The 15,968-nt window shown below is 39.5% G+C and overlaps 1 protein-coding gene across 2 annotated transcripts in view; it reads right to left on the bottom strand.

Moving 5' to 3' along the window:
* Positions 1-15,968, bottom strand: part of pcdh11 (protocadherin 11) — a 132,102-nt gene that overhangs the window by 98,064 nt on the left and 18,070 nt on the right. The window contains exon 4 of one of the 2 annotated variants that reach the window (XM_010771950.1): positions 12,351-14,386. The exons of the other annotated variant lie outside the window; for it this stretch is intronic. Within the exon in view, the coding sequence (XP_010770252.1) occupies positions 14,303-14,386 (84 nt within the window). The 3' untranslated portion in view covers positions 12,351-14,302. Of the gene's footprint in view, positions 1-12,350; positions 14,387-15,968 lie in introns of those variants that run through there. 2 annotated transcript variants of the gene reach the window in all.

The following is a 15,968-nucleotide window of genomic DNA, read 5'->3' on the forward strand; positions in this document are numbered from 1 at the left end:
TTTTTCAAGGCTTTAATGGACAAGTGCTGCAGTGAGCCTCACAGCTGGTCTGCATTAATATGGATTGCACTGCTGGGACACTTTAAACTATTGCTAGGTAAACAAGCATGAATGCATGAATCAATTCAAAAACAGTTAATGAGTGCAAATCTTGACTTATGCAATCAAAATGTGGCTGCATAGCTGCCATTAACATTCTGTCATTGTTTTGGTTTCACATGGGTGAAAGTGGATTAATGGTAATATGTACGATTGCAGAGGGAATAGGGGTATTTGGTGAGGCGACTGGAGGCTTAAAGCTGTCAGAATATCACTTAGTCGACAGAAGATTCCAGTCAGACACATGACGTATAACCTGTAAAGAAGCACTTGCCTTCAACACAGCCTGAACTGGGGCCAGCCGTTTTAACTGGCGCCATCAGTCTCCTCCAGGTAATGCAATTAGATGCCACTAATATCTTGGGATGCTCTTGAAACTGCAAATGCACTTTTGCTAAATAGCATGCACTGTAATAACTAGTGACAGCACTCAAGGAGCCAGATTGAAAAAAGCTTTTGCATGTGATTGGTTTGAGTAATTGCACATACAGAATGCGCCTACTGATAGAATTATGAACAGTAACAGAAAACAGATGTTATCCAAATGTATTCTGGCTTGTTTGCTTTGTTGCCATGCAGCGCAACTCACCTTGGGTTAAAACACGGATGGTACATTTGTAATGTGGGCTTGTTCGTCCTAACTTGCAATTACCCTTCTGTGGCTTGCTTGCTGGAGTTCTGCCGAAAATTAAGTCACCGGGGTCGCTACCCAGACCACAGAAATAATAGTTCACTCATCTCCAGGTGGCTGCTTTTTAACTCAGGCCTATATATAAAATATATAATAAACCTGCGATCAAAGTTCCATCTAAAAAGAGACTGATTATTCTGTTAAATAAAATTACTTAAAACAACATTAAGAAAACTCAAGCTCTCGTCGTTCACGTCTTGTCCTTCATGTTTGTTTTAAATGCAAAGCGCTTACTGGAGCTCACGTAGCTTAAGGGAAGCTATCACACCATCCATCGATGGCCATGCTCTCGCTATTTTGTAACAGTCAAAATCGCCCACATGAGAGATGAAGACAGCCACCTTACTTAACATACACACACATACAAATGCAAGTAACATGCATCAAGAACACGCCTTAGGGCTTCATACTTGAGTAGTGTATCATCAAAAGTTCATTGAATCACTGTAATCTTAGGCTAAATCTCTTCACTTGACGGATTAGTTGGAATATCAAATAATACAATGCAATATAACTAAACAGGGATGATCAGGAGATGTGATAGCGACTATGTATTCAAAGAAAGAGAGATAGAGAGTTAGAAAGGGAGGGAATGGGATCTGCTTCTTGCTCCCACCATTCCCCTCAAGGCAACGTCAGGATAAATCTTCTAAGGGATTATCCCAGCTACACAATGTTCTCTGTTCTGTCCATTGTATGCCTCTTTAAGCACAACTGATAAATTAGTTATTTACATTGTGGATGGATGTAAGTCAAGCACTGGATTTTTCTTTGATTCAGCTGGTTTAGGAAGAATTAGAAACAATGGACTGTGCATTTCCCGGTGCCAGATACCACCGAGTAGAAATTGATGAATCTGTATAACAATACAAAATGGAGTCTGGAGGCCTGAGCATGCCAGAAGTTTTATTTTTGTATTACCTAATTGTACCTTGAAGATCTGGTTTTTCAAGTACAGAATCGTCAGCTGTGTTTCCAAGTTAGGAAAAAAGGCAGGGAGCCAGCAAGAGTTAGACAGTGCTTTGCAGTTGAGATGCTTTGCTTCGCTAATTGCAGTATGCCTTCCAGCTCAATAGGAGCCCAAATCAGTCTTAAATGAGTTACACATGGGATCAGATATCTCTGTGGGAACTCTCCTGCTTTTAATTTAAGGTAAACTATTGGCTTAATTTATTTGTAATTAGAAAAATATATATATAAATATATGTCCTGCTTTAACATTGGATCATGTTATCCACTTTCGACTGGCAGCTAAGTCTTCAATAATTCATGAATTTTAATCAATTTTTGTGGTTAAGCCAATCCCCCATGCAGTTTTATAAAGCGACGGAGAGTTTTAGTCAAATTGAATTACCCTCTACGTTTCACTGGTCTCACCCCCTACTGTCCTCATTTCCCTCATCATTCTGTACCTTTTATTTTTCCTTCCATTTTACCTTCCATTTTACCCTTCTCATCTTTCCTTATTTTACCCATTCCTTATACCTTCCTTATTTTCCTCATAGACTGCCTCTAGACAGCAGCAAGTTGTGTGTCTGTGTTTTAACTCTGGTTGCCCCTAGCACATGTAAATGACTTTGGTACTTGATGTTTGAAGAAAAAAGATGAAGAAAAAATTCCCTAAGTGCAAAATCAAACAGATAAGAGGCAGGAGTTTTCACTTTGCTGGGAATGTGTGTCTTGACAAGCACTGCCTTTAATGTTTCCTTTTAAAGCAGTCAAGGACAGCTAGTTTTGGAAGCATTCTAATCCTGAATGTTAAGGATACATTTATGGGTTTCCATTTCTGACATAAAGTATTTTTTATGAGAAATCCTATAGACGGAGAACAGACATTGCTATAACTTTCACACTTAACCAAGTTGATGTGTACAGGTTGGCCTTTCTGTTATCACCCGGGCCCATATGTGTGGCTCTGCACTCCGGAAATAGTCTATGGAGTGATCGTACATACATCAGCAACCAGCCGCAGTCACATAAAAAAAACCTGCTAGAGAGGAAATATCTCACATGCCAGGAAGTCCGTTGCCTAGTGCGTTTAAGGCGGCCATATGACCCCACATTATACAAAGTCATTCAAATGACCTCCAAGGTGTTATCTCTGAAAGACAAGCATGGCAGCATTACTGCCCCCTCCTCTTTGCCAAGAATGCCAGTACATATCTGACATTGCAAAGATCCAGTCTCGCTGCATCTGCACATTCACATTTTTCAAGGTTGAATGTTGAATTCCAGAATATGAAAGATAATGGTGTTACAATAAATTATGGGAATGCATCTCTTAAACAGTTCCAGAAGAATAAATCGATGGTCGTCAGTCCTTAGTGACAAAAGAAGGGACACCCTTGCATGTCCTGTGTTACAGACAGCCGCAACCTTGGCAAGATTTAGAGGAGCATCACGAACAAAAAAAGGGATAAGATTTGGTGGGAGTTAGGGTTAGAGGTAATGTGAAAATACGATTAATGTTTAAACTATGACATCTAGAAGTTTAAGAGGTGAGTTTTCTGTCTTGTGATCCCTCTTAAGAATCTGTCTTTAACTTCTGGTGTGGACAACTCTGACCTGGATCATCAGCAGTAAACCTGGAAGACCAGATGACAAATACCCCAGGATCATGCTGATTATTCATCTGCCACATTTGACTGAGTGACAAAGTATTTCCCGCTGGCAGGAAGGGTCATCTTTCAGGGTTATCATCATGCTTGTTGCTAATGGATACGATCTGGACATAACTAAAACAACTTGATCAAATTGATGATTTCTACCATTTATCATTGTGGAAATAACTATCATCCATGGACACATACATCCAGTGAATCCCACAGAGGCTAGATTGACACTGTCTGCGGGGACACAACATCCTCCATTTCTTCCCAGCATGTGTCTAAGCCCTGAGACAAGCGCTTGTACAAGTGGATAAAACTACATAACTTAACCAGAGAGACTGGACACCCCTGGCAATCTCTTTGTTGTGTCTAAAAATAGTGGTTCCCAATGGTCCCTCTTGAAAAAAGCAGCCACATTTCATTATTTCATTATATCCCCTCCTCTCTGATTTACATGCACACTAGAGGAAGAGGATTTTTTATCTGGGCGTCATGGCTTTGGCGAGGAGTTGTGTACTGATCCCCAGCAGAATATCAAGTCACAAAAACAAGCCGGAGATCCACTCAATCTATCCCACCCTCAAGAGACAGACATGATGCCATGTTATCCATGTTTCCCCCAAAGCAACGAGGCATATATATATCATGTCAATGAGACCTGGACTAGGAAACACAGACTTTTCAGTCCCATGTTAAATAATGTATCATGGAGCCGAATGGAGTTTAATTTGAGATTAATCCAGGATTCAGTGTTGTATCATATTTTCTGATGCATTCAGCTCCATTCGCTTGATGTTATATGTTGCTTGCATGTGATGCATACTTAAAGGGGACCTATCAGGCAAAATGCACTTTTTTATATCTTTTATACATAAATATGTGTCCCCGGTGTGTCGGGGAACTCACGCAGCGTCAGAAAATGAAACCCTCTCTTTTTTCCTCCTTACCCAAATCTCTAAAAACGGGGCTACTACAGAGCTGATCCAGATTTGCGTCTGATATGACGTAATATCGGAAATGTAGGCTGGCTTTACACCCACGGCCTTATCAGAAACAATGCCCGACTGTTTTGGACGTAATATGGTCGGTGCATGTTTACATTAGCATTGTTAACACTCAGAGCTAACCTATACTGGAGAGAGCATGTGTGTGAAGAAGCAGGAAATAAAAAGGAACTCACCTTGTGGTATAACCGGCAAGAGAGAAAGCCTTTGAGCTCCATACTGTTTCAGAAATAATCCTTGATAATCCATGATATGGCGTTTTCATCACGGCAGAATCTGCCAGTAGAATCTCCCGCATGAGCTCAGCCCCCTCCTTTTTTTATCAATTCTTTTTTTTTTTTAAACCTTTATACCCAAAATCAGCACTTTTGAAACAGGAAGTGAAATAGGGGGATATGAGGTATGGCTATAATGGGTGATCTGTTTGGTATTTTGAGCAAAACACTTCATAAACATGTTTTTTATATATTTGTATATATCTGAGACCTATGCTATTGCCTAAAAAATAGCATGATAGGTCCACTTTAAGTACTTAGATGTATTTACATAATCCCCCAGAAACTATAAATAATTATGTATTCATCGTATTGCATTGGCTGAGTGATATTGCTCTGCGTTACTGTGCACTTCCACTGATAGTTGCCATTAAACTATTTGTGACCTCAGCGACTCTCCCTCTGTGCAGTCAGCACCCATAGCGAGAACACAGCAATATTGGACACATGAGTCGCAGCAAGCTGTGCACAATTCGTCAATTGAACTGTATATCCTATTGTTGAACAGTTGAAAAGAAGGCCAATTGAAGTGTAAACTAATGAGTCTTGTTGATCACATATGCAAACTGGTTGTATTAAGAAAATGTCTATAAAGAAATACATTTGTCTACTTGTCGAGTTGAACTTTGATTTGTTACCAGAAATCTATAGACTTTATGTCATGTCAGGAGGGAACAACATGTTTTTTGCACCTCTCAGGACAATAGGATACTAAATAATCAGTGTCTGTTCTTGCAGGTGTATTTAATCACCCTGACACTCTTCCCAAACATTTTATCAATGGCCAACGTTTGCATTAAGGAGAAATCCCACAAAAGACTCCCAAAGGATTTGCAGACATTGGTCGATGTGAGTCAGCGGGGGGGTCAAATAAATGTTGTGTGTCTTTGTGACCTTAATCACTTCCAGGTTCATCCAGGCTCGGATTTCACTTGTGTGCCTTATTTCAGGTCACTGCCTCAAAGTCAAAGTAGGGCACAGTCATTATCTGTGGGGAGCATAACACAATCATCCAGACAATACAATAAGGTCGACACAATTCACTGAAGTGTTGTCCATTACCTCTGGGCTTGAACACGTGTGCTCCATCACAAGCAGTGCCTGTATATATGTGTGGAGCATCGGTAATATATGTAGTGAATGTATCTGTAATACATGTGCAATTCTCCAGGATACCGGGGTCTTTTTATTTTGATGGAAACAGAGAATATAACCCCATTCACAGGTAAACACAAGCAGAGAAAAACGGATTTGGAGAGAACATAGTGGGAATTGCGAAGTATGAACTGTTTACAGAGACTCTTAAAAATAGAAAGAAGTAGCGTAAAGAAAAAATAACAATAGCCTTATTATTGGAAGATGGGATTAAGTTGTTCTGATCCAACTATTCGAATCACGTTGGGTTGACAAAAAAAATATTTATTGTAAAAGAAGAAGACCTTCAACACATGATTTTGAAAGTGGTCAGGTTCTTTTATCATGAGTTTTCCCTTCAAAAAGATAGAAAAACAGAAATACCATGCCAAAAGAAACTGTAAGTGAAGTCAGTTCTTTAAAAATAAAGTTTTAACCAAGACATAACTGCAAAGGGTTGTTAAAAAAGAAGCATCTCAAGGGGTGTATGAGGAGCACCAATTTCCTCTAAAATTCATGGCGCAGCATGACGTGAAGCCATTGCACTCCGTAATGGCTGTCTGGCCAGTCAAGCAACAAAGACCTCTCCAACAAAAAAAAAGAAAATGACATGTAATAATCTGACTGACTGATCTTCGGAATCAGTGGTTGCTTCTTTTTGAAGACTGCATGCACATAAATTCTTTATGACCATCAGTGAATATCACACATTATTTAAGAATACTCTTCAACATATCCCTGATTCTGTTCTGCTTTCATGTTTAAAACTCTGACTATCCTTTTACTTCATAGTGGAATATGATCCCCAACACTATAACTATATTTTACGTTGCTATACCATAAAAGAAAAATGCTATTAAAGCAAAGGTATTGAAGATAGCAGAGCTGCTTCTGATAGTGAAATGTGATTAGGTCAAAATGTGATAACATCTTAGAGATGTTTGCTCCTGTTGTGCAGGTTAATGCTGTAGTTCCCACTCAAAGAGCTAACAGCGTCCTATCATTGATACACAGGTAGAGATCCAAGCCATTAGAGTAAGCTGTGCAATGTGTGTTACCACTGAGTAGCATTAGCTGTTGGTGGTTCCCCATCTATTATTCTCTGCTAATGGCTCAATGTAAACCTCCATACACATCTCAAGCAGATTCAGTGTGTTTCTATTATAAAGAAGCACTTACATAGCACAGCATTGATGACAGGGGAAAAATGTAATTAGTGCATTAATCATAGCAAGTATGACACAAAGATATCAAGCCCTAGATGTAGTTCCAATTACAACGCAAAACGTGTGTGGCTCTCATGCAAACTGCTTTGAATGTAATCAGATATTCACATTTGAGGGATGTTCAAGCATTCACGTTGAACCCTTGTGATTGTCACTTGGATGAAGTGAGAGAGCAGAATGAAAATCAGCATGCTATTATGTACATTTGGATTAACTTGCACTGTCTACATTTTTGAGCGGGAAGCATTTGGGGCCTCTGCTAGTCTTTGTGTTTCTGCCCCAGATTGAGCCTGACAGCCATGTACCAGATCCTGTTATAGAACACAACCGCGCTGACACAGAGCGAAGGAAGAACACCACATGCTTTTATTTCCATACGTTTAAACATTTCCACTGTCATCCTACTTATGTCATGGGAAGCTCTAATTAGTTAATGGGCTGATCTCATTAGACAAATGCTTTGTTGCAGGTGTCCAGTCCAAGCTTAGAAGATTGCCGGAGGCCTAAGGTTAGAGATGTGGGCTTAGTAAACCAATATGAGCGACTTACAGTAATAGCTTATATGCAGTCATGCTTACACACTGCATGTGATCAGAGGTATTGTTTTGCCACAGATATTATACGGCATCTTGTTGTAACAGTGAAATGAAATGCAGTCAAATAGGAGTTGCCTTGACATCTATTGTGATTTACGATAGCCTACGGCCGTGCAGCTGCATTAAATGCGAGTGTTCTTTCTTTCTTTCTGTCTTTCTTTTTACTGTACAACATAGTATGGAGGGGGCTTGCCTCTGTCTGAAGTCAGAAGAGGTCAGCACACACAGTGCTCAGTCCTGAAGTGTTGTAGATACCCTGGAGTAGATCTCTGGATTCATAGTGTGAGTGTCATCACATTGAGGAACACGGAGCTTCAAACGCCAGTACTTATAGAGATATCACACCCTGGGATGCCTTCTTGCCGTTTCAGAGTACAGGGGGCGTTTGAAATGAAGTTATTAGCACACTGTCCAGTTCGTTTTAACAGGGTTTGCAATGGGACTGATCAGGAATTAAGAGTAGACATCTACTTTAAACTGCCTTCTTTACGCATTCATTGTGGGATACTGACAGGATGGAAAAAGGCAATTGTCTGCGGCCTCCCGATTATCCCCTACAAAAGCCTATAATCTGGCTGAAAGTACTTAAAGAGTCAAGCAGCAAAATAAACAACATTGATTATCATTCCACTGTTCTTTTTTTTTCTTTTTCTGGAAGTTGACCATGCAGAGAGGGGGTTGGACGCTAAGGTTGCGCCTTCCCCCGTCAGCGCCATCTGCTTGGGCAAATGTTAAGGCAGGCTAAATACCCCCTGAGTCCTCTGTTGAAACCAGATTATCAGCTATTCTAAGGAGGCGGAAGAGCATCTTATCATGTCCCAATCTCTTTTACCAAAGCAAATCAAGAATTCCGTACGAGGATTACCAGGATTAGGAAGGACAAAGACATGGCCCTCCTTGGACAATGTCTTAAGTGTTTGCCTTTCAGTCTGGCTACCTTTAGCATGGTGACATGCAACTGCTCCAATCTGTCATGATAATGTCCACAATATGGTTAATTCTCTCAAGCTAAAACATCACTTTCAGGAATGGTCGTTTTTTGTTATCAATAGTATACGGTTCACCAATTTCCACACATTTAGTGTAGCACTAAAGTGTTCAAATGCATTTGTTTTTGACTGTTGTAACTCAATTAGTCTGGCACTCTGTTACACTTTCGAAAAGAGGCTCTTCTTTACACGAAATTGACAGAATCACTGTTTAATAATGACCCAAAGTGGGATGTACCTAGGTTTGAAAACTGCATTTATTAGCCCCAACAGCATGATAGATTGCAGGACAGGGTTTCCTCTATACGCTTCAAAGAGGATACAATCAGGGCCACATTTCAATGCAAATAACCTCTTTGGGCTTTAGCTTTGTCGCAGATGTCCACAGACTGCAGATGCACCTGGCAGCTACAATGATAAATGCATTTCGCCTTCTCTTTACTGTATTTGGTTTTGAATGCAGAAGGGATTAGTGTTAAATCTGCATTAGGAGAACTAAGGTTGAAACCTTGTGATTACTTCAAAGAGGGGTGGGGTGAGGGAAATGGGGTGTCTACTAAAGAATGCTTGTAAATCTCACTTATCCCTACTGTAACAACTGTAGTAACATATATTCAACAAAACAATCAAGCCCTGACAAAGCCATGTCCTAGCAAATACATCTCTACACGTTGTGTGTGTCTGTAAATCATGAGGGGATTATTAACCCTACACAAGCGATCACGGTGGACTTTTCTAAACGGGATGTTTTAAGAGGGGACAGTGACAGACTAACTGTCTCGCAGGCACACTGGCAAACCATATGCCCCTAGCACACTATCAACAACTACTGTTTTATATCACACTTTTAACAAGGAACAAACAATTGTACAAGCAATCGATGTTCCTCGGATCCTCGCTCCACAGTCACACCTCGTTTAATCAACAGAATTGTTTTCAATGAAAACAATCTCCGGGCTGTAGAGCTACTCAGTGTCTCAGAAAGAACCACTCGACGGGCTTCCACACTGATTTGATTGTTGCACGCACAAAGGTAGCTAGACCACCGCAGCTATGGGGGATGATTGAATTATTCAGTTTGGCAGAGATTTGGCAGCAATTGTGTGGAGTGTTGCCTTGAGTGGAGTGCAACTGAAAGACAGCATCTTCTTGTTTCCTGCACCACTGCACAGCACATGCATAAATAGCCCCTGCTTAGACAGTCAGTATCGCTTCAGGACAACTTCACATCTTACCCTGAAAATGCTTGCAGCTAGGCTAATTGACCTCAACTATAGACACCCTTAGCATTACATCATCACATTAAAACATTTCTCGTTAAGTTAATATTAATATTAGAACATAAAAATGGTTTTAAGTAGAAGTACAGAATGCCAAAATACAAGATCCATGTTGAGGGCACCTGATGTCCCTACTAAAATTAAACAGGTGTGTTAGGATTTACAAGAAGATATCGCTGGCTGCCAACATCTTCTAATTCATAATGTGTAAAGAGGGAGGAACAAATCCATACATTCTTCTTTTCACTGATTTCCTACAACTTTCAAGAAACGTAATTAAATACCACTAGAAGTGTTCAGATTACTTACTGCACACTGATTTTTATAAAAGCTAGCTGCAACTGCAGATTTATTTTTAAATCATCTGGAATCTGGAATTGTTATTCTATACCGTCTGCAGCAGAAAATGTGGCTTGTAAAATCAATGTAATGTGAAGAAAATGGGTTTTGCCATCTCAACAGCTACTTTGCAATGCTACCTACATGAATAACTAATAGCTTCTAGTATTATGTTATATATCAAAGGGGAAGCATGGATATCAGGGATGAGGTACTGATTGCACTGATTGCACTTTCAAGGTTGGGAAAAGTCAACGGGCCAACTTTGTGTGCTCCTTTTCACAATGACAAACTTTACATGTGGTTAAAAGGCTTAAAGGTTTTTATTCATAGAAATAAACATTAATGCTTGATAACTGCAGAGCATCTGAAGGTTTTATACGACAGTAAACTGCACAACATGCTTTACTGAGGAAGCCCAAAGCAATACTGTGAATGGTGAAATAAAAGAAACTAAAGAAAGAAAAAAAAATACAATTTATGAAGACCATATGGTTTCCCGCCATACGACAGCACAATGAATTGCTGCTTGTGTCTGTGTAAGCTCCTCTGTGCAGTGTATATTTTGCTCCATCAGCAGACATTTTATTGCATTACATGTAATCAAACTTACTACATATAACTAGCTTCCTGGCCTGTTGAATACTGAAATTGAATACTGCTTCCTCATAAATCATGAATCAATATGTCAGCAAAGAAAATCTGGAATCACTTCCCTCAGTCACATAATGTAATACAACCACGGGACAACCTTTAAAAGTCGTTTTATAGATAGCTAAAAATCTCCAGGAAATGCACTTAATGTGAGCTGACCAAATCACAAGCACATGCTGAGACTTGTAACAACTGCCGGTTCTGTGGAAACAGAGGAACAACAACAAAATGGTCCTAAGACATTTTCGGTTATAAACCGACAGGAAACTCCTGCTTCCACTTAATGTGTTTCTCTTTCCTATCATCCCTTCTTTTTCACCTTTGACTTTGCACTCCAAAGAAGAAGGAAAATCCATTTATCGCCTACTCTCTCTTCATGCACAAATGTTAATACTCATTAGTGCTGTGGCTTTGTTGGTGTTTTACTTTTACGGCTCATTTGAAAACATATTATTACCTGATTATGCATAACATGAAAAATCTTATCATAATTGATCAAGCTCAAAGAGATACAACTACCTTAAGATCTACCAAAGCTCTGTGTTTTCTAAGTAAGGACGAGGCATTTAGCGGGTTTACATTTATCTATTATTAGAAGGCTGACATTTATGCTCCCTCTATAAGAGAATGCTCTACTTGAGAGCGCACCATTTTCTCAAATCACCAAGGACACATTTCCCGAGGGAACTGATTAGCTCTTTCTCAGTTTTAAAATACGAAGTAACTTTGATAAGCAATTAAACTTTTTCTGTTGTCTCTTCTCTGGCTTTGTTTTATGCCTTTCAAGTCTGTATTTCTGGATCAAATCCGCATAAACACTGCATAACACAATGTTATTGCACCCTCTAGCATCAATCTTCCTTTCAGATGTGTTAAACCCTGTGTCTGTGTATAACTGTACATCATAATAGTAGGGTTATCATTATCAAATGATAATGATCAGCTCTCATGGAGGAGAAATACAAAAAAAAGATGTTCCAAAAAAAGCTTTTTCTACTGCTGTACTGTCTGTGTACTTCAAAGGATGTGCTCCCACCACATTTCCATAACTTTTATCTGTAAGCTGTTCCTAATGAGCGATGTATATCCAAACCATTTCTTCGTCTCATTCTCCCTGTTAAATGCTATATTGTTGCAGAATGTAGAAGAAAAGAGGGCATGGGCAGTTTTTTGAATGCTAAAATGAGCCAATTAATGGTGTCCAAACACCGCCACACATACTTTACAGGCCATAAGCCTGTTTGACATGTACTATATGCTTCTAGTTATCTATACATGAGAAAAACAAATGATTATTCCACAACATGTTTTTATCTTATTTTAGCTGTACTGTTCTCATGAAGCATAGTGTGCAGAAAACTCAACTGACTGAGTGATGCAGACTAATATTGGATGCTCAAGGCAATGAATAAAAAGAGTCGTCAAAATGTGCAATACAATGCAAAAGACTTTAATAAATTTCAGAAGCGCACACATACATAAACAAAACATTTACAGTTTTCTCCACACTGGCAAATCAAAGTCAATTACAAAGATCATGTAAGGTGCATATTGTACTTCACATTGAATAAAAGTGAGGTTCTCTGTCTCCCTTACAAGGAAAAAAGCTCTCCCCATGTATGAGTATTTTTTTTCTTTCCCCCAAAGATCAGGCAAATCTAATCATTACACAGTGCTAGGATGCTATGTTTACTTCATACTGTGGCCCCTACGCAGTAGTGAATACATTTGATACCATAATTACATGAATATACCTCCTTCAATAATAACAACCTGCCTCACAAAGAGGCACTGCACATAAAATTAAAAGCGTTAAAATAGACATAGTCTGTAGTAGCATGACATATTAAGACTGGCGCTAAATCCAAAAGGCTTCTGGTCCGTGAAGTGATTTCATTTAACTATATAGAGAAACAGCCTCTGGTCCAGTCCATCTGTACATTTCTAACTGAGTACACTGGCTATGTCCATTTTAATGATTATAATTCTATGGTTATATGTGCACTGTAGGTGCCTTTTATGCCTTACTTATCAAAGCGGTCTTTAGCTCACCAATTAACAGGACTATTGAACAACAATGCTGCTAACCCATCAAGCCATTTACTGCTGTATACTGTAGAGATTATTCTAGCAGGACATACTGTACCTAATAATTCTATAGGTGTAGAAAAGGTAGAAGCAAAAGGATGCTCTGAACAAAACGCCTAAGAAGTAGTAGTAAGTGCACCATAGTGGATTTTCTGTCAAATATGAACTTATTGCGGTTTTTAAACCAAAGCCTGGATTACCTTTTCATTTTGGTGTTTGATGTTCTCCTCATCAGAACATTTCTTTTGTCAGTGCAAATACATGCACATAGTCAAGTAATTTATGTTTAAACCCAACAATTTATTTTAAAGACTGCCAGAGGATTATTATTTTTTATTTTCATCTGGAGTCATTTTAACGCGGATCTTACAGGTTAAATTACTTCTGAATTGAAAGCGAAACACAAAAGGTCAGGCTTAGTGCTCTTCAAATCTGCCCTACATAAACAGCTTTTGATTATATCCCCGGCAGTTAGTCCCTTGTGAATGTGGCTTAGCCGAAAGTATTAAACTTGTCCTGCAATTCCTGCCGCTGTAATAACAGCATGGCGATCGGTAGCACGGTATAGCACTACAAATGTGATCGTTTTGTGGGGCCATGCATATTCCTGTAGCGCTAGCCACACTCTTCAACAACAATTGTATCAGTGGCAACAGTGGGACAGAAAGGTCCACTGTGATGCGGGCTCAATACCTATGTAAGTCTACAGTTTGTCGACTTTGCAGCATAAATACACTATAAATCATTAGTTCCATGAGCAAGCCCAGGTAGAGCAACGTCAAATAATACAAAAATCAGAAAGTAAGAAAATAAAATGGCCACCAGGCAGTTATGAAAACAAGGCAAAGAAATGGAATCAATAAATATAAACACCATCAACTCTGTGATAGATATACATACATACATATAAACATACTTTACAGAACTACTGACTGTATTTGACACCTATTTTACAAAGTGGGTGCTGCAGAGGGACATTTCTCGTGGAGGGTCAGGGCATACAGTTTAGTCCTCACTGACACAGGTAAGTAATAGCATAGGACTCAATAAAGCATTTCAAATTTCCAACAGATTCACAGGAGGACCTTTGTCAAGTTTCAGGCAGGCAACATGAAGCGTCTCTCTTTTTATGAGAAACCCTCCTCTCCCCCCTCCCCCCCTCTCCAAGTTCATATTTTCTGTTGATTGTATGAAGAGGTGGGGGTTTGAGGCTGTAGAGACATAAAGTACTTGTTTCACCTCTTCAGTTTTCGCATTCCTTCTTTCCTCCCTCTGCCCTCTCTCTTTTCTCTCTTTTTCTCGCTTTAGGTAGTGGAAGCTAGAGATTGATTTTAATCCTGTGGGAGCGAGCTGTACCTGTGCCACAGAGTGTGCCATAGTGTGGTGGTTTCAGTGACGTCTCCTGAAATATAGAGAGACAGACAGATATAGGGAGATTGTAGTTACAATATCATCGAGCTCTGAGAAGCCTAAGCTGTAGCCTTATCAGTGTGAGGACACCCTGAACACTGAATAAGAAATCTCAGAATAGAGTGTAGAAGATAGAAAAAAAAAAGCATTCTTCAAGGCACGGCTGGCAATCAAACCATTATCTTGTCAGGTATCCTTGAAGAATGCTACAAGTGTCACAAGCTTGTGCATTTTTCCTGTACTTATCAGAGCATGCAATCTTATCCAATTATCACTCCCAATTTGTCTTTTTGTCTCCCACCACACTAGTGCAGCACTCTTCCTTTCCCCTCAAAAAGCCATTTGGATCAATTTAGGCCCACTCTTACTTTCGGACCCTTGCCAGTGGGTCCTCTGATATGTACAGAATATGACATTTTGCTGTTCTTAAGAGCAACAAATCTGCCAGTATCTGAATTGGGAATAACCTGAACGTTTAGTGCTTACATTAGCAAGGCACAGTGATGCAATGACTCACAATAAATATAAAAACAAAACAAACAAAACAATGGTGATAAAATAAAAATTGAAAAAATAGAGCATTAGATTGTTTAACAAACGTTTTCAAAGCATGCTTCTACCCTTGGCTATGCACTGCTATGAGTCAGCACAAGTGTTTTGTCATCAGACCATGGGTGGCTAGTGTGAGAGGCCCATACCTTCACCCACACAAATAAATGAACGTATGCAAAGATTTGTTCCATATGGCCCTTGTTTTCTAATGCATTCATTAAATTATCTTTGTATAAAGACAATATGATACATTGGATGTATGAATAAGGCACAACTGCAACAATTATGGTCTAAGGGGTAGTTAATAAAACTGCGACGTATTCTCGCGCGATTCTACAAAAACACTGACAGCAGCTTCTCCTACTTTACACTAAGCCATAGGTGATTTTCGTTAACCGGTGACCCTACATGCTCTGTGGGCCCACAATTACGGGCCAAACTAGAGAATGTATTAATCTTTTTATTCCCTGCAATAATGCAGATGTCTGAGATCCCTCAGGCGGGGGGTACCCGTTTGATCTGCCTCTACTAAAGCACATACTCTCTAAAGAGCTCCTCATCACTGGAGGCAGATTGACCTCTAATATCACAGGGTAGGGGTTAAAAGAAAATGATGAGATGTGTGAAAACTCAGAAGGGAGGGTAGGAGGGAGGAGGGGTTTTATTTGCAAATACAGCTCTCACTGTATAATGAAGCCATATGGTGACACAAATCTGTGGTCTCTGAAGTCTTTTTACAAGCTTTAGTCTTTATCAGCTACATCTGTAAAGTCCCTGAAAACATTTTGGTGACCTTCAACCATAATTATCTCCTCGTATGTGCCCTCCATATCGTTATTCGATGGGTGGGCTTTTTGTCTTAGTTTTGTTCAGCTGCCTTAGGAGCGTAGGAGGGTGCTGGGCAAAGAGAGATCACTGTAAGGGCAATAAAGCACCATCTGTCACTCTGATAAACAAAAAATAAAACATGACAACCTGGCTTTAATCTTCACTTTTTGACTTCTGGTATTAGGTTAAGGCTC

The sequence above is a fragment of the Notothenia coriiceps genome, unplaced genomic scaffold (assembly GCF_000735185.1).
Source record: "Notothenia coriiceps isolate Sejong01 unplaced genomic scaffold, NC01 NC01_scaffold00010731, whole genome shotgun sequence".
In the NCBI taxonomy this organism is placed as follows: Eukaryota; Metazoa; Chordata; class Actinopteri; order Perciformes; family Nototheniidae; genus Notothenia; species Notothenia coriiceps.